This window comes from Apus apus, chromosome 6 (assembly GCF_020740795.1).
Source record: "Apus apus isolate bApuApu2 chromosome 6, bApuApu2.pri.cur, whole genome shotgun sequence".
Classification (NCBI taxonomy): domain Eukaryota; kingdom Metazoa; phylum Chordata; class Aves; order Apodiformes; family Apodidae; genus Apus; species Apus apus.
The window spans coordinates 25,430,595-25,449,686 of record NC_067287.1 but is presented as its reverse complement, the minus strand read 5'-3'; the positions used below and the strand labels follow the sequence as shown (position 1 = coordinate 25,449,686).

The 19,092-nt window shown below is 40.5% G+C and overlaps 2 protein-coding genes across 3 annotated transcripts in view; one reads left to right on the top strand and one right to left on the bottom strand.

Moving 5' to 3' along the window:
- PDE1A (phosphodiesterase 1A) overlaps positions 1 to 12,263 on the top strand; it is a 228,638-nt gene extending 216,375 nt beyond the window's left edge. The window contains exons 21-22 of one of the 2 annotated variants that reach the window (XR_007889836.1): positions 5 to 138; positions 11,418 to 12,263. The gene's annotated coding sequence lies outside the window, so the exon portion shown is untranslated. Of the gene's footprint in view, positions 1 to 4; positions 139 to 11,412 lie in introns of both variants that reach the window. The other variant, XR_007889835.1, reaches the window with a different exon arrangement.
- Positions 4,544 to 19,092, bottom strand: part of PPP1R1C (protein phosphatase 1 regulatory inhibitor subunit 1C) — a 48,188-nt gene continuing 33,639 nt past the window's right edge. The window contains 1 exon segment of the mRNA XM_051622903.1: positions 4,544 to 5,010. Coding sequence (XP_051478863.1) covers positions 4,922 to 5,010 — 89 coding nt within the window. The 3' untranslated portion in view covers positions 4,544 to 4,921.

Sequence of the window (19,092 nt, the reverse complement as noted above, 5' to 3'; positions counted from 1 at the left end):
GCAGTTCCTTTTTTCCAGATGCTATCCCAGCTACTTGCGCAAAGGAACTTCTGCTGTTATATAAATGCCGGAAGTCAAACAAGCCACTACTGTGACCAAAACAACTTCAAATTAACAAATAAATCAAGATCTTCAGAGGTAAGTGTCTGAATCACCACCTATTATGCAATTCCGTGAAAGTCAAGAGAGCCAGTGTCTTTATACCAGCAATTAATTTGATAGTTGGATAGTAATCAGTTGTCTCTTGGTTTCTGCTGGTTTACTGATTGTTTTCTGCACTGGAAGGTACTTGGAGGGTCTAATGACTCTGCACAAAGCACTAGTCAACTTTAAGCCATCTGAAGTTCTTTTCTTGAAATTGTGCCTCCTTTTTGTTGAGACCTCTTTCTTTTGAGGGTGAGCTATGATTTGCTTTCCAGTCTGAAATGAATATTCAGCTCTGTTGTTTGGGGCACTCCAGTAGTTCACAAGTGGAATGAATAGCAGCATGTCTGTCTCAAGCGTTTTGTATGATGCAGGATGCATCTTTATTGTAGCATTTCTGTCTGAAAGACACAAAGTAGTTTGGGGTAGGGCAGAATTGTGATGGCAGCTGGAGTAGTTCTGGGGAGATATGTGTGTTCTCAAGTGAAGAGTAGGTACAGGAGCAGGGCTACAGAGTTGGTATTTCCAGTAAATTAAAGAATAAAAATGGGACGAGCAATTTAAAAATTACTTATAATTGACCTTCATGTCTGTTTTTAATATTCAATCTGCTGAGTGTTTAAAAAAGCAATTAGAAGTCCCATATAATGTTAAAACCCTTGATAAATGTAATAAACAAATGACATATTCAAAAGAGAGAATCTATGTCCCATTAGGAGAGAAAAAGAAAGATGAGAGCAACATATGGCAGTATAATTAGCATGATTAGGGAAGCACATCAACAGAATTTATGCTGCAGGGAAAATGTAATAAGAAACCAACACACTTTCCTCACTGCCTTGAAAACTGCAAATATCACTCTCTGAAAAGGAGAAAATGCAGAAAGACTCTTTGGCATTTAAAGCTGTAACTTGTGTTCTTCTGTCATTATTAAAGATGCACACAGCCATCTGCAAACCGTTTATTTTTTGCAGAGTTCACATTGTCCCATTGCTTTGATTAGTAAAGAGCAATATTACACCTCAGCTGCTTTTCAGAAAGATGCTATTTTTGAAACCTAATTAATACACATTCCGCAGTTAGCTTGAGGTGTTCGTTAGTGCCAGATACTGAGTTCTTATTTGTTTCTCATTATGTGGAGAGTAGTGCTTCTCAATGCCAAGGTTTTTGTTTTGCATTTTGGAATAACCTTTCAACACCCCTGCTTCCCCCAACCCTCCCTTCAGAAATGCTAATAACACCTGTCACCATTATTTTAACAAGCCTATTACGTCTGTTGAAGACAATGTGGGCTATTTACATAGATAGACTATCCTGATGCACAGCAAATCTTCCTGCCATTTTCTGAACAGTTGGACCAAAAAGAAAAGCAAAATCTAGAAAATTGGCAAGGCAATTGAGATCTCAGCTTACCACTAAGGGTCAGTATAGGCTAAGCAAATGAATCATTACAAAATTGAAATGGAGTGTTTGGCCTACCAGGAGTACAAAAGATCCTTTCTGTCCTAAAAATCCCAGATTATTTGATTTTAAAAAACCAAGCAAGCAAAAACAAAACAAAACCCATAACAAAAAAACCTCAAAAAACCTATAGCAGAAATATAGACATTGAACTTGTAGAACCTTCATCAGCCAGCTTTGCTGTAACTGGAGACTAGTAGCATCTTACCAGGTGGCCTGAGATTTAGTAAAGGGTGCACAAATATCTTCCTTGGGCTTCAGCCAGAGTGCTGCTCTCCTCTCTGAAGGGTAAGGGAGAGAATACAGGAAAGCATAGGAGACATTTAGCATCCACTTTTTTGCCAAGTATAATTCTCTGCATGAAAAGGTCAAATGTAATTGCTCATGTCAGGAACCAACAGAACAACTGAAATTCTTACTGCAAATCACCATTGCACTGAGCTGCTAAAGAAAAAGTTATAAAAAGAAAACAGCTGTGGCCCTGAACACCAATGGGGATGCCATAGGAGAGGAAGAAAGGGGAGTTTTAGGGACAGCATGTTTTCAGTCTGTCCTTGCATTGTACCCCAAGGGCTAGGGGATGGATGGTGTCTTATGCACTGCAGAAGTAAGGTCCCTCATAAAACCCCCTGTGTCTCAATCTGTAAGAGAAAGAAAAAGATAGCAGGATAAGAGGAGCTTTCCTGTAGACTACATATATTTCCCTCAAAGAAGGCATGTTGTTGGCCAAAACCTGTGACCATACTCAAGCAGAATTCCTCTGACTTAGTGGAAATTATGCTTTGGAAAGGACTTTTAAATCTTGGCTCTTACTTTATATCTATTTAAGTACTATTTAGTTTTGCACCTGTAGAATAAACGACATATACCATCCTGTAAGTCAAACCATGGAATTTTTCCAAATCACTTATCACCACAATGTCTCAATGGTGCTCACCATGCTGTGTGACAACCAGAGCTCTCAGTTACATGCCCAAGTGTATGAGCAGCTCTCTTGCTAAGGCTGCCATTTTTAAATGTGTCAAAGGCTGCACCAAAACTCAGAAAAGACCTATTTTAGTAAGTAGACTGCTTTTCCTGACCTTCCTTTCTGATTTCCCCACTTCCAGACATTTCTCCCATGGGGCTCACTGAAAACCCACTGCAGTATTTCACCTCTGCTTCATGACAAACACTTTTTTTTCCTGATCTCTCTTGTTTTATGGATTCTTTCCTTCTAACTCCACTTGCTGTATGCCTCAAGTGAAAGATCAGATGAACAGGGCTTGCTTATATTTAAAGATAAAAATGGCTGATGTATAAAAAAAAGGGTGTCCTGACTTTCTCCTTCAGATGAGGTCCCACCAGCAAATGATGTCTATAGTAAATGATGGATCTATAGTAAAATCTCTGCTAGAAGTCCTGTCCTTTTGCCAGAGAGGAAGATGTGCTGTAGTCAGATGTGCTGTGTACATAGCCTTGGGTCAAGAAAGAAAGAAACAAACTTTTAAAATGATAAAACACAGTTGGAATATTTATAGATGGGGAGATGATAAGACCTGGGTTTAGAGACGTATCTAAATACTGGTGTAGCTAGAGGCTCTTATCAGACCTTGTTGTTTCATCCAGATCCCAGCTGTGAAACAGAATAGTTGTTCTCTCGTTGCTGCAGTGACAATCATGGAAATACTCAGATGCAGTTCAAACTAAATCTATTTTTCTCCCCCTATTCTTTATGAAGTTTAATCATCCTCAGCAAGCAACTCTGTAAAGAGCCTGGTGCTGTGTGAAAGCAAAGCTGTGTCAAAGCTGGGACCAGAGCCCAGTTCTTCCTGATCCTGATACCAGTCCAGTCTTAATTTTAGTCCATTCAAATGGCTTCTGAAGGGCCACTTCCTTCTTTTTGTTGTTTCTGGCATGAAAAGTCCTCAGTTCTGTACGTCCCATAGCTTCTTCTGTATAGCTGGAGAGTCTTTCTTTTAACCTGTCTTGTATACTTGTGCTGAGCTGGAGTCATGGATCCTGTTTGCAGTGTTTCTACAGAAAGTAGCAACAAAGAGGCGAGATACAGAGATACGGATGGAGGCCAAAACGATGGCTCCCAAATATAAAGGAACACTTGTTGACAGATCCTGGTTTCAGCAGGTCTTCATGGAAGACCAGTGAAATTACCATGCAAAGCAATGACAAAAGGCTCTGTGTTTTCATGCACTTCATCTTTTCTCCTTTTTTTTTTTTTTTTTTTTTTTTTTTTTATAGCTGAGCCTTTTAAAACTTTGTATCAAAGGCAAACAGTTAATATGAAACAACAGTGAATTATTTTTTAAATTTGCCATTGATGAAAAAGGGTTTTCCTTTGCCACCTTATTTCATTTTATGCCATAGAGTTTGCAAGGTCTAACAAATTAGAATGTTGATAAGAACCATACCAAACTTCTACCAAAAACCCTATGGCTGAGTCACATGCTCAGTGTCCTGCCATTTACTGGCTGAAATGGTGACAAATGCAGAGTGGCCTAGCTCGCTTTCTCCAAGAGGGCTGTACCCAGTACTTGCTATAGGTGATGCGGGTGAATATTGGCATTCCTGGGGCTCAGCTGGTGCATGGGACTCTGTTCGTGGCTCTCACACACTCTTGTGTTTCCTCTGACTCCCAGATAAAAACCTTTTCTAATGCCTCCAGACAGCAATGACCTTGCATAAAGAGAAATTGTTTTGGCTGATGTGACTACTCAGCCTCAGACCAAAAGCAAGACTTTAAGTGCTGCCTATCCAGGGAACGCAGGGAAGAGTGTCTTTGCATTCTTCTCCAGACTAAGTCACCTCTGCTTACTTTGCTTCTGTCTACATTACTGCAAGTAACTCTTAACAGTACTGGTAAAAGCTTTCCTTAGCTGAAAGGACTATTCTCTACTACCATTTCTCTGCATGCTAGACAAACCCACTGTACAATACAGTCTTGTCTAAATGAACATATTATTTATTTTGTAGCTTTTAAATCAGTTTTATTTACAAGAGGTCTTAGAGTACAGCTCACACGCAGTAGTTAAGCTCTGGCAGTACTGAAGTCAGGTCACTAACACATTTGCAAATTACATTTCTAAGTCATAAAAAATGAAAGAAAAATGACTTTAAAATAACCGTTTTATCTTCGGGGACAAGGATCACAGGACGCGTTTGCAGGTGGCTTTAAATCCCAGCCGAGGGCGCTGCGCAGGGAGCCCCGGCCCGCCGGGCGCTGGGCTGCGGGGCACAAGCAGCGGCGAATGGGCTGCGGGGCGCACGGCTGCGCTGCTCGGGTGCTCTCCTTGGTGGGGTGGAGGCAGCTCCCTGCTCCTCAATGGTCCCACTCCTCTTCCCTTTCACTTACTCCTTCTTCCTCCTCTGGAAATGCTGAATCACTCTTACTCTTCAGGTGCTTAATCCCTGAAAATACAGAAGTTGTGTTAGCTTGAGTAGGACATTTTTTTTCCTTAATGAACAAACAAAAAATGGAAGTAATGGCAAGTTTTGTAACGCCATACTGCTCCCTTTTCCACAAACCTCTTAGTTCAAACAATACTGTGGTGTATTTCCAATAGGTATAGACTCTTCCTTGAATACAAGCTCTTAGGAAACTTATTATGTTTTATTGAAGCTGCTGAAAGACATTTTGTAGAACAGAACAATATTTGCTTCTATTTTTCCCTTGACAATCCTTCTTCGGTTCAGTAGTGCCTAGCTCAAGCAAGGTAAAAATTTTCAATGCTCAGCGAGTAGATGAAGGAATTATTCTACCAGAATTTCAACTTGAGCCTCTTTTGACACTGCCCATCTGAAGGTCACCACTCACACAGACCCAGTGTCCCATGGTCACAGCTTTCCATGTGCACCAAAGGTCTTCTCCAGCATGTATCCCCATAGTCCACACACGACCTGCAGAGCCATCCTGGTGCAAAGCAAGCATCACACATGACAGAGAGGGAACTGCTGCTGCCAAAGCCATGACCACACTGGATTATTTCTCACATGGAGAACATATTCTGTTGACCTCCAAATACCATATGGGGTTGAATGAAAAGGGTAAATAACTATCACGGGATATTTGGAAGTTTAGGTTTGAGGAAAGCTATGAAGTCCCTTCTCCTGGCCAGTTTCAGACAGAAAGTGAAGTAGGTTCTATGGAAATCAGTCAAATTGCAAAGTTGTTCCCCCTGTCCCATGTTCAGTACCAGGGAGCAGGCTCTAATGAATGGGCATGATCCCATCTTTTCAGCTCCCTCTTGGTGTGATAGAAGAATTCAAGCTAAAAAGACGGAAGGAAAAATCAAGCAAAAAAGAATAAAGAGAGGGGAGAGCAGAAATGAAGGGTTGTTTGTTTCACATGAAAAAAAATCAGCATAAATTATTCCAGTTCAACAAAATTACCAATAGCTGAAAACAGGATCTTACAAGTGGTCATGCACCAGGAATTCAGCCAGCTCCACTTCCAACAGGAGCCCGTCACTGCTCAGTGCTGGACTCCTTTCTCTCTTTTGCTTTTTTGCACAGAAACAACAGTACTTGGTTCCCTGAGAAACTGCTGTTCAGACATGAAACAAGCAAATAAACTAAGGCTCCCAAGTCACACTATGTGTAAATGTGCCCTGCAATAATGAAACCACTTCCAATTAAGTAACCGTGATACCATGAAGAAACTCTTAGGGTGCTCAAGTAGCACCAAGCTCACCTCTTTAGCAACACCCTTTAGGGAGACAACTATAAATATGATTTCACCTAACTATAGGTTAAAGGATATTAATTTCAAAATGGTATTGTGTTATAGGGCAAACCTGTCTCCTGTTGTTTACCTCTGAACTTACCAAGCCATTCCTTGCACATACACAGTACCTAACAGCTACTATGCAGCACTTCAAACAGGAATTGCTAGGAGCCAGAATGCACCATTTTAAGGGAGTTTTTTTGAAGATGAAAAAGGCAAAGTTATAGACAGAAAAAAGGGCATATGATATACAGTTAGTATGATGAAGCTTCATGGAATGTTACATTTGGTAGAAGCAAGACTTTTGGCTATGTAGTTCAATGGCAATATTCAATGTGAAAATTGCAGGAAATTTAGAGAAATTGCATCAATGAGCATTACTCATTGATTCCTATGTAGCAGGCAACTATCAATCTTATTTAATGATTTTTTGTAATATCCATTCTACAGCCTAACTTCACCTCTGCCAGCCATTTAATACCCTGGTGTCATCTGGAAGGAAAGCCTCACAGGGTTTCCTGCAGTTACCAATAAGTGCCCAAGACTCAGTGTTATTGTTCATAAGCCTCAAGATGTTCTGACAGTACCAGGATGGCAGAATTATCTGACCCTATGTGTGGTATTATAAAATGAGATGCTCAGCTACACAATTAAGTTAGTGTAAATTGACATACAGGTAATGAAATTCCCTTCGGTAACGCATGAACATACATGACAGAAAAGGCTGGTGGCTTTCCTGGAAAGAAATATTTAATGCACAAAGTGTCGGTCTTTTACAGTGCAAAAAATAAAGTCCTGGATAATAAGAATACTTGGTTAAATGACAGCAATCATACTCCTCAGTTACCAGCATAGCTAGCTACATGATAGTGCAGAAACCCAGAGTGGCTGCCAAGGGTGCTCAGAAGGCATTGGATCTGGCCATGCACACGTTCATCCACAGCTCCCACTCACTAAAACAATTGAAAAGGCTTTTACAGCAGCTCTTGAGTGCCACTCCAGCAGGGTTATCCAAACTGCCTTCCCTGTCCTTTGTCAACACGAAGCAGATGATAAGCAGGAAGCCAGGTGGAGCTCTATCCACAGAGATTTTTTTTTTTCTAATCAGGTTGCATCTATTCAGGCCCAGTGTCTTTGTTTAACAATAGCTAAATAGTTTGCTGAAAGGTTACGCTCTGGCTAGATTCTAAGTGAAAAACTTGTCACTCAGGTCACCCCAACTGTTTTTTTACAACTACTACTGTGGTAACGTTAATTTATTAGAAAGGATATGCCTGGCTCACCTTTTCAATCTTCACACACTGCTAACATAATTCATGCCCTCAGCTTTTCAAACAGTATTGAAGAGGCACCAGAATGCAGTTGTTTGGGGTTTATTTCTATTGATGAAGTACAGTAGTGAAGATAAGCAACAAATATAGACTATAATTTTACTCAGAAAAAAAACAAAACAAAATAAACCAGGATATTTGGGAGGCTATCTGGAGGACATTTTAGAAAATACTGTTTGTGCATACAGCAGATCCAAGTTAGAAAAATCAAGTTGCTGGTTCTATATAAACTACAGAAGTGTTGCAATATAAATTGCAAACAGGGAGGATTGCAAATGCTGATCCACAGTCTCTCTCTCTCATCAGTGTCCTGAACTCTAGGAGATGGGTTACTCTGACTTTGGGGGCACCCTCACTGTTCTGAAGCTCTGTGCCTGCATCATCCTGACACAGTTCCATGTCTCCCTGCTCTACCCCCAGTCTGGGCTGCCCTACCCAGCCCTGGGCTCCCCTGCCCACCTTGGGTTCCTGTGTCTGCAGAGGTCCCAGCCATGCTGCCAACCCCACCGGTCTCTGGTTCCCTCTGCTCCAACCCCTCACACTCTGCCCAGAGCTTTGGTCTTTGTCTGGTAGTCTGACAGCAAAGCCCCTTCCAGCCCAAAGGCTGCCATTTCTCACCACTCCTGGGCAATGATTTCATACCCACGGAGTGTTTAAACTCACTCTTATCCTGGCTTAAACTGTCTGAGCGCTGCCTCTCCTGTCTCCCCACCCCAACTCCTTTTTATGCTTCTAAAGCCAGCAGGACAAAATTTGTTTTTCCTCAAAGGGCTCATATTTCATCGCAGGTAATTCAAGCCAATTAATGCTGATGAAGAAACCCTTAATGCCAAGCCATATTCAGCAGCCGTGTACTAATACACTTTGAACTGGACATTTTTTTTAGATGAAGTCACTGCCTCAAAGCATATTTCTAGATTACTTATAAATTATGAGTGCAAATGGGACAGTTTTCTGGCACTTTTGCAGTCACATAATAATGTCTATACTGTTTAATCAACAGCTGGCTTTTTGCTTCTCTCCATTTGACCAAAGCACCGGATTAGAAGGCTAAGCAATGTCACAAGATATGAAATAACCAAGTGCTCCTGAATTAAATATCTAATGGAAAAAATTAAAAATTTTATTTTTTATTTAATTCGAGTAATTAAGGCAGCTCCCCCTCCTATTTAACATTTCTTCCTTCACCCCACTTCACTGCCCAAGGAATGATTTTGACATTTACCAAACTCAGGATTGAAGTCTGGTTGGCAATTTGAATTCCCTGAAGTTTGAAGGGTTATTTAGTTTTATGCTTTGGAGCTGAACTGCTCTCTCAAAAATGCATTTCCAGATTTTCAGAAAACAGTGAAAGGCAAAGCTGAGCCACATGCAAAGCAGCCTGATTTTCAGAGTTTCAGAACTCACATCACTTTGAAATTATCAAGCAAGCAAACAAACCTGGCCAAAGCGGATAATGGCCAAATAAAAATGTCTGCCTTATGCCAATCCTAATTTAAATAAGTTGTTAGCAAAAATAAGAATATAAAAATAAAAAACACATATTTATGCCACTAAACAGGAAAAAGATCTCCTTTTTATGGAACATTTTGTTTTGAATTTAACAGTCAAATATGTTCTGACTTCTTTGAAGCCCCTTCATCATCTGTTTGTTGTTAGTTTTTGCTCAGGTTTTCTCCCCAGCTGAAAAGAATTTTTAAATTTAAAAAAACCCAACAAAACAAAAAACCCAAACCAAACCAAAAAAGCACAAACAAAAAAACAGGAAAAAAAAAACACAACACACCAGAAAGAACCCAAAACTAATGTAATGAAAAACAACATCCATCACAGGTCTATGGCTAATTTGGAAGCAATAAGATACAGCAGGGAAGCTAACAGAGCGCAGAAGGTCTTCGGGAACAGCCTCTCTTCAAGAACCAGAGTGGCCCACACTGATACAGGAGCATTTCTTTTGCTTTAAACAACTGAAATAGAGAAGAGTATATACTCCACGCAGAAGCAGGACAGTAAACCTGTGAGGAAAATGCTATAGTTTCCCAAATGTCTATTTTGAGCTTTGTCTTGTTTCCTCTTTGTATAAATGACCTACTATCTACATCTCTCATCAGTACAATGAGTTCCTGAAAACTTTAATCCATTTTTACTTAATTGGTTGGCTTAGATAAGCTCTCCTTGCATGCAAGTCAGAGTTCAGTGCACAAGCTGTTGTTAGTAAATCCTTAAAAAACATTAACCCCATCCTTAACCCTACGTGCCTCCTCAGCTGCTGCCCAATGTTTCCTTCCACTACCTAGCTCACCAAAATGACACTTTACTGTCTACATCTTACCTTTTTTTATTATTTTTTTTTCCTCTTCCTAAATCAAGTTTGATCAAGTTGCCCTTTGATCAAGTTGCCCTTGGACTCAGCCTGGAAGCTTTCTGGCAAAAGCGCCTTGTGATCTCAATCTTCATCTTTTCCTCTTTGTTCATGCCTTTGCCTCTGCTAAGTCTTTGCTCTTCCACTCTTTGTAACATTACCACCTTCTGAAGGTCCTTTTCCCCTCACTCCAGTCTCTGAGGATGGGTGGCAGAGGCTGCCTGTTTGCTTCTACTCTTGGAGTATTCCCTATCTTCAACAGTGTACTTCACAAATACAGAAATAATAAGCAACTTTATCAAGGCTCTGATGGTGAGAGGTTGTTCCTTCTGTCCAAATTAAAACTCCTGAGTGCATCTTTGGCAGAAGCTTGCAGAAGTCAAAGCCATTATCTCAAAGTAGTCAAAATCAAGCTCGTGATCTGCAGTCCTTTCCAAACTGATTTGTTCATTTACTATAGATAACAATCATTTTTTCCCTGACTTTCAGACTTAGACATTTCTGATATCCACTCTTTTCTAGGTCACCATACCAAATATTCATCTAAGTCTTGCATGTTTTTTCTTGCTTAATGTGTCCAATATGGTATTTAGCATTCATCCAATGAAAACAGTCATGGAAACTCTCCTTATCCCTGGGGTCTTCACTACAAGCCCATCTCCTTCTCTAGGTTTTGTAAGTGTACATTTCTTCCTGCATTCAACATTCTGCAGTGACAGTGACCTGAGTAGTTTCCCTGATTACTTCCTACGCCAACACTGAGCAACTAACTTTCCTTCCTGAGTGCCTTCCACTGACTCCCTTCAAGAGTTTTCAGGCTAACGGTGGCTTTTTTATTTCAAGCAAGTTTTTTGCATATTATTAGCCCCACTGCTCTCATCTCAAATCAGGAACTGATCCAGCTTCATTGGCTAAACTTTTAAATGTGCATTTTCATCCATTCTCCCATATTGTACTGGGTGCTGGAGAGATACAACTATCAGCTTCCACAGCCACTTCAAAATCCTCCTCAAAACTCTCTGTTCCACAGTTTGAGAAACAACCAGACAACATTTTGCTTGCCAGCATGCTGAGACAAAGACCATCACATTCCTCTCTCACACTGTGTCCATTCCTGAGTTTGACTGCTACACCCCAGCTGGGAGTTCCCCAGTGCAACAACTGACTTCTGTTAAATGTTATACATGATTTAATGCAGCAGCATCCTAATCCCTGGTGTGGATTCCTGGGAGCTTTGTTAATATCAATACAATATGACAAGACTGGTGGCATAGAGTGATCCGTGGGGGATTATTGAGTATGAACCAAGAGCTAGACCATAAGTTGTATTTGTATGCAAAGAGAAAATATGTTTTACATACCTTGCTTTGTCTTTCTTCGTTCCCACCCACAAGAACAGCTTCAGCCTGGCAGCAAGCAACCATTCCATCTGCTGATGCTCATGTTCATAAATCATGTCAGATCACCTGTGTCAGGAGGCTAAACCTGCTTCCAAGCAGACCCGGCACAAAAGCAGCAGCCCAACCTTGCTGAGGTTACCAGCCTGGGCACCTTTGTCCCCTTGGGTGTCATTCTCTTGGGTGGTCCCTGAGCCACCAGTAATCAAAAAGTAATCTGTGAAGTGACAACGATAAAACACAGACCCTGACCTTGACAATTCCCATGTGTGTTAAGTGAACAAACAGAAAAAGAGAGAAGACAAAATAAAAGTAAATGGATGTGCTTTACAGATGTGGTAAACAAGTCTGCTTGATGCAGTGTTTGGAAGATAAAGGAATTGAGAAAGACTAAAAAATGCTGCTCTGCAGAACTATGCAAAGAACTCTGAATGGTACTTATGCCTGTAAGCTTCTGTTAACCAGTGTTGCCCAATAAAGCAAAACTAATCACTCGTAACTTGGTAACCAAAATGCAAAGGTTTGCCTTACTCCTATGGTCAATAATTCGGAACACAACCGGGTCATTCATGATTACAGAGCTTCGTCCCACTCCTCCAGAAGTTAATAAGATTTTCCCTTACTTTCTCAAAGAAAAAAGGGCCAGCTTTTGTAATTAATCTTGATTCTCAGTTATAAAGAATAACATCAAACAACTATGGTTTTTTACAATTAATGTATATAAAAGACTATAAACTAATGTTGTATGTGGCTTTAAAGTTTGAGGTACGAGATAAACAAAATGACACAGGAAACTGGCACACTAGGTATTCTCAACTTGCTGTTTAGATTATCCAAGGAAGAGCCAAGTCAGGCTGTCACTCTGTCCTTTACAGCTCTTGGAATCTTCAAAGGCCAGCACACATGATGAGTCTGCAACATTTAGAATAAAAGATTTTGAACAACCAGTGTGGTGGTCAACTTAAACTAAACTGATATTTTAGCAAACTACAAATCAGCAACAAAGCTTGTGTGCTACCTTATTTTATACCTATGCACAGACTGAGGAGGAGAAAAATATTTTCAAGTGTCTGTTGTGATTTGAGGCCAAGCATGCAATTTACTCTACTTTTTTTTTTTTCTTTTTTTTTTTTTTCCTGCCTTCAATGTGCATCTCCTTCAAAAGTGCTGATGACTAAATCAAAACAAATTATCCAAAGCACTGGCAAATATGATGAGTTTATGAAAGAAACATATCTAATCTGGAGCAAATCAGATCATCAGCATATCCAGCAGGTCATCATGGCCTCATAAATGTTTGTAAATGATCATTTGGATACCAAACAACAACAACTGACTAATTTTCTAAATGTCTGAAGGTTGTTACTAATTCTTCTCTTAGCTCCAGCCATACAATACTTGGTCTTCATGGTTAGCCTTTTAAATTATAAATTTTGAGGCTGGTGCTATTTTCCCACACAGTCAAAAGACTCAGTGTTAAACTATAACAATGAAGACTGTATGAAAGCAGCAAAATTCAAGTTGCAAAATTCTGGCTGCTTTCCATTTTGTTGTCTCACACAACACTTTACACTCCATTTTTCCCCCTCAGAAGTCACTTGAAGCAGCACTGGCTCCACATGACTAGTGTGAAGGAGCTGCTTCAGCACAAGAAAGGCTTTTGTAGGTCCTCCACAAGCTGGTCAGAACATGCACTGGAGACAGAGGTCAGCTTCGCTGTGGCTGAAGGAATTGCACTTGCAGTAGCCAAAGGAGTAAACAGAGAGGCTTTTGTCACCTCAGGCAACTTCTGCCAGTATATAAACATCTCATTTTGCTGGTTCCTTCCTTCCCTTACTAGCTCTTAGATTGCAGAAGTCTGCCAGTCTTCTGAGTTCAAATGAAGAGCAGAAGCCCCTGCAAATCAGCTTAGTGGGTGTTTCAGCCTGTAACAACCTCAGCCCAAAACTAGCTATTCTTTGGAAAGCCAGAAAACCTTTCTTAGCTGATTATGTGGATGATGGCTCTTGTTTAAATACCCCAACAACAGCTTCAGCTGAAAAACATGCGGAGATGACATCCACCTTGTAATGAAGCCAGACAGCTCTGCAAGGCTCTTCTTCACAGCTCTGTGGGCTGCAACCAAGAGAGTTACAGTCCTCCAACTGGCATTTTTTCATCCCAGTTTTTCACAGTTCAGACATAGGCTTAGAGCTATTGATAACTTCTTGAATTTAACGGATGCAGAGAGATCATCAAAGGTGCTGTGTTCTGACGGGTCCCAGGAAGCTCACGAGATGGTCTAAATCACGCCCAGAGAGCAGCTGTCTGGATGCCAAGTTTTACTGGGCAATGTGTTGATTTGCTGGCATTGCTAAACCCTCACTTTTAGCACCAGTACCACTTGCAGCCAGGCTGCTGTCTAAGAGTAGATCAAAATCACAGGACTGGCAGAATCGTTCCCTTATGTCAAAGGATTATAGTAATTCTGTCAAATAATGGGTCACATTTTCAAACCTGAATCAGCTGCTCCATAATAACCAATAGCTCTGCTACTGTCACAAAACAGATACTAGAACTCACTGGTCTTAAAAGTTTAAGAATAGCATTTTCTAATGGCTTATTTAAATAAAATATCTTGTATTTCACAGGCAACTTCTGTCATTCTGTCATTCATACAATTCACCACATGCTGCTCCAGGCTAGTTAATCTTTCTGAGATTGAGACACTCTGTAGGCCAACTACCTTAAAATAAGCCATGAGGGAAAAAGCAGGAAATAGGTTTTACAGCTAGAAAATCACATCAGTCAAGGCTTGGGAAAGCAGATGCTCAAGACAATATAACATTAAGCTCAATATTTTGATTGAAGCATGTAAGGCTGTTTGGAGGTCAGGACAAGAAAATATTAGTTATAGTTGGCTATGTACAAACCAAAACAAGTTATCATTCCACATGCTGTAGGTAAAAGAAAAGATAAATCCTAACTTTTATAAGAATTTTTCTGCATTCTAAAATACATGCCATCATTCAACATCCATTATAGATCAAGTGTAGAATCAAGTTGAAGGGTGTGCTTTCCGCTAGAGGTTCAATTATATAAAAATAATGGTCCTTTCCCAGCCTTAAGATCAATGAACATTTACAAAAGTGATCTTCCTCCTGTCTCTAGGAAGAAATGCTTTGTTCACAAGTACTATTCCTTTCGCTGAGGATTAAAAAAAAAAAAAAAAGAGTCTGCACCCAAGATGTTAATACAATAAACAGTGATTTACATGTGAGAAAGCAAATTGAGTCTTATACCAATTTAAATTCCTCTGATCTATTCCTGCCAGGAGTGGCAACCAAGAACATTATCTCCTTCTTAAATCTTTTCTTCACCAATTCTAAATGGGAAATGTCTGACCTGCCCTCCTGGCTGCTTCTCTCACTACAGCACAGTTATTCAAACCTTTCTATTGTCTAATTAAATTAGAAATGCATTTTTCTACAAAACTGCTGTTGAGGCTGCACAAACCAGTCTTCAAAGCAAATGCGTAAGTATTTATAAGGGATTTTAATTCAGCAATTAACTCTTGGGGAAAATGCTATACTAGAGAACCTGAACCAAAGGAGGCTGAGCTATTTGGATGTTAGGTGGGCTGAGACTTGCACTCAGTTGAGATGTGAAGCAACTGTGGTTGCCATGATCTGGAATCCTTTGAATAGGATTCTCATCTTGATCAGCTCGGTGCTGCTCAGGTAAGCCTCTGCACTGCAAACAGCTGCAGCTCACACCCCTCTGGACAGGTAAGGTATACTCAGAAAGTTTCTCTGCAAAACTTCACTAACCTGTGTAGGGAGAAAAGTTTTCATGTGTATAATTCTGTTAACTATAAACTATGAGCTTAAAAAGTAGTGTAGAAGGAATAAGGGGACATAGGTACTGCTGCAATTTTGTACACCACATCAGACTTCAGGAGACACAAGACGTGTAAAGACCACACCCACATTCAGTGTTCCAGGTACCTAACAATTGCAATTGGGTTATCACTCAAGGACCAGCAGTTTAGGTCCAGTCACAGGTTAGATCTAGACAGTATCTGGGGTCAGATTTCACCAAGATTATTAATTATAGTCCCTTTTGTTAGAATTGGAAATGCTCATCTTTAGTTATCCAAAGCCAGTGCCACTGTAGTCTCACAAGTTTTGGCCATGCTGCACGGCAAAAGTTTTTGCCTGATGCAGAATTCTTTATGAAACATTGAGGAGGTTTTGCTTTGGTTTTAATTAAAAAAATATGGAATTTTCCTCCTTGTTGTAATAGTGATAAATCTTGTCAAAAAGTAACATGGTCAAAATCATCCGTGCTTTACCCCCACTTCCTTAGTCTTTATTTCCCTTCTCTCCTGCTCACAGCTGTGGCTACATAAAATCCATCCCTGTGTGATGTTCAAGGGCAGCCTGGGTTTGTAGCACAGATGTCCACCTACCTTTTGGCACCTAAACAGTGAAGACAGGTGCCTGTGGTTCCTTATCTGGTCAGCAGAGAGACTTCCAGGACTTGGTTCATCTCTTGGCAGCCTGTAACAAGCCCGGGTAACTCCATGCATGACTTGGTGTAAGCAGCATAGAATCAGGCCACAGCATTTATAAAAATGACACTCACAGACTTCAACAGCTGAATATTTGTGCCTCCTTGGAGCCTTACATTTTTTGCTTGCCTGTGATTAGGAAAAAAGCTGAAATTTCAAAACTTTCTTTACGAGTAAAAAAGGGGAAAGAAAAAAACATTTAACCAAAACATACTATTAGCAGTCCTAAAACACTTCGTTTTGCCTAGTTTGTTAAACATAAAAATCTAGACATCTTATAGGAAAATTAAGTGTTTTGAAAACAAAAGTAAGGTTTTGCATTGAAAACAGTACTGAAAATGCTCTACAAAATATTTTCATCTCCACAACTTCATGAGCCATTTCCAAGCATCTGTATTTCAATTTTCTTTGGGCATTCTTATCTGACTTCAGCGTTAACAGACAGCATTATCCAGCTGTTCCCTTTCCCCTGGACAACTGCACTGAGGCTCTACTTTTTTCTATTTTGGCTTACATGGATTTTTTCTGAAGTCATGAAACCTAAACACGAGAAAAAACTGCCTGATCCTGAGGGAAGAAAATCTGTGACAGAGGAGGAGAGACTCTAATACTCAGAAGCAGAAGCCTGAGTACATGATGGGGTGAATGAAACCCTGCATAAAACACCTGAGCACCTTTTGCTGTTTCTTGGCTTCTTCTGTTTTGCCTCAAGGTCTGGCATGGTACCCTAAGCAGTTCATATTCTGGATCTGTATTTTCTATTTTTGTTATTTTGGTGTGGAGGGGTTATTCCTTCTCTCCATGATTTGGGGCAGATACAGCACAAGATTTGTTGGTGGCAGATTTGAATACCTTGCTGAATCTTCTGTGCAGCCTGAGATTTTTAGGGTATAGATAAAAAGCTTTCCAGTGAGTTGTAGTTTTTAAAATGAAGACAGGAGCAAAATCTTTGCTGGTCAGCCAAAAATCCAAGGTTGTGTTTCTCTGTCATACTTCTATGTACTGAATGGCTTTCACTTTTAATTAATCCAGTCTGTTTGGTTTCTCTCAGAAGTTGATAAGCTTCTCTGTTAATTTACTGATGAATCCCCTACTGAGTTATAATCTTCATTGTGGTCTTTCTTATGATGACAAAGGAGATAGGATTTTGGCATCAACATAACCTGACATCAGTAATATTGTAAACGTTGGAATGACCTCTTCTTTTAAGTATTTTATAAACACCTTCATAATTACAAAACCATTGGGGTGATTAAACGATTGATAGGCCAGTGTTTACATAAAATCATCCCCATTGCAGTTGCTTCATGGGTGGCATGTGAATAGCAGGCAGTTACCATACTGTTTACATTACAGGCACTGTAGCTGTAGTCCTTATATCCAAGCAGGAATCTGTCAGGAAGAACGAGCCTCTTCAGTTTTCATCACCTCAGGGTCTGTGGGTTGCTGAGATAATCTCAAGCAGCTGGGATGCATGTCAGAGGACTAAAGTTGAAGATAGCTTGCATCCTTCACCTCTCCCTCTGCAGCAGACTCTGCATGTTAACCAAAGCAAATCCTATGACAAGAGTTGTGAATCAAGTCAGCTGAACTGCCTAGGAGCACCAGAGTATTTCTGGAAAATCAGAGACAGTCCCTCTTCTGGTTTCATTAACACTCCCTGGTGCTGGAGCCTTTTTACTTATGTTAAGACCTTACTTATTTGGGGCTTTCAGCCTGCTCTAATGCTGATTTTTGATTCTGAGGTGTTTTCTAGTACACAGTATTGCCCAGACAAACTGACATTCAGAGACTGCTCTTCCAAAAGTAGGGAATGTACTGACACAAAATAAGATGTCATCAAGACACAGCAACCTCCAAACAGACGCCCCAAGCACATATGTGTTCCTCACCAACCTGAAACTGAGGTGGGAGGCCAGCCTGGGCAGCAAGGTGGCCTTGTCCACCAGTCAGGCAAGCAGCCTGGTAGGATGTTGGGGGCAGCAGGGGCCTGAGGAGATTAGTCACATGGAGCTGGGTAGCCTCAACAGCAAACCAGCAATGAACCAGAAGCAAACCAGCAGATGCTGGAAAGCCCTCTACCTGGGACTCCTGCTGGAAAGCCCACCTACATTCAGGCTGATGCCTTGAATCCTTAAGAAATGGCTGGCAATCTGTTAAGTCCCACTGCTGCAGCCAGGAGGAAGGAGACAAAGCATGCACCTGTGTTGGTCCTAACCAAGGACTGACCTGTGCTCACTCATATTTGCTGGTCAGCTGGCAAGTGGGAAGGAGGACACTTGTCCCTCAGCATCTGGAGAGAAAAAAGCCATCCTTTTCCACACAACACAACATCAGAAACATTTGGTGGAAAATGGTTCTCCAAAACTGTCAGACCACAGTGAGTCCAATGAGAACAACATCACTCTGCTGTAAGAACAATTTCCGTAAAGTAAGGCTACAAATCCCTTGAATCAATGGAGACAAAGCAAAATGTGGTGATTTATTGTGTTTTGCACAATAATATAGGTAGGGTTTCCCCATCCCTAGAATAAATGCAAAACAATTTAGTGCATAACACATATGCACAACCAGGGTGCTTCTCTGTGGGGAAATGTGCAAATGCAGCCATCAGAAGGGGTCTGGGACAGTGTCCCTGTGCTGATCTTTAGGGAATGGAGAAAAGGGAAGATGAAAATAATAAAAGGTTTACTTTGACACCTTTACTAATATTCAGAATTTGAAATATTCTTTTTAAAATTCATTAAGCTTGCCGACAACTGAAACCCACCAAATTCTTACATCTTAGCTTTTTCAATTGCTGGCAAATTAAAAGCCAATGTTTAGATAATTATTCAATATAAAATTAAACTACAAACTGTTTCTATTACAGTAGATGCAACCAGTCTCACTTTGTAGTTGCCATGGGCAGCAAAACATCAACGACTAGCCTTTAGTGGCTCTTTATTGAGGGACTTGGGCTTCTGAGAAACTTACCTCTTCTGGCTTGCCTAAGGCATCAAAATACCCCAGAGCCAGCATCCAGTACAACCAGAATGTAATTACACCATGGATGCACAATATCTGGCTCTCGCATTAACAGTCAGAGCGTGAAAACAAGTATTGCTCTCAATTTTTCTGGAAAG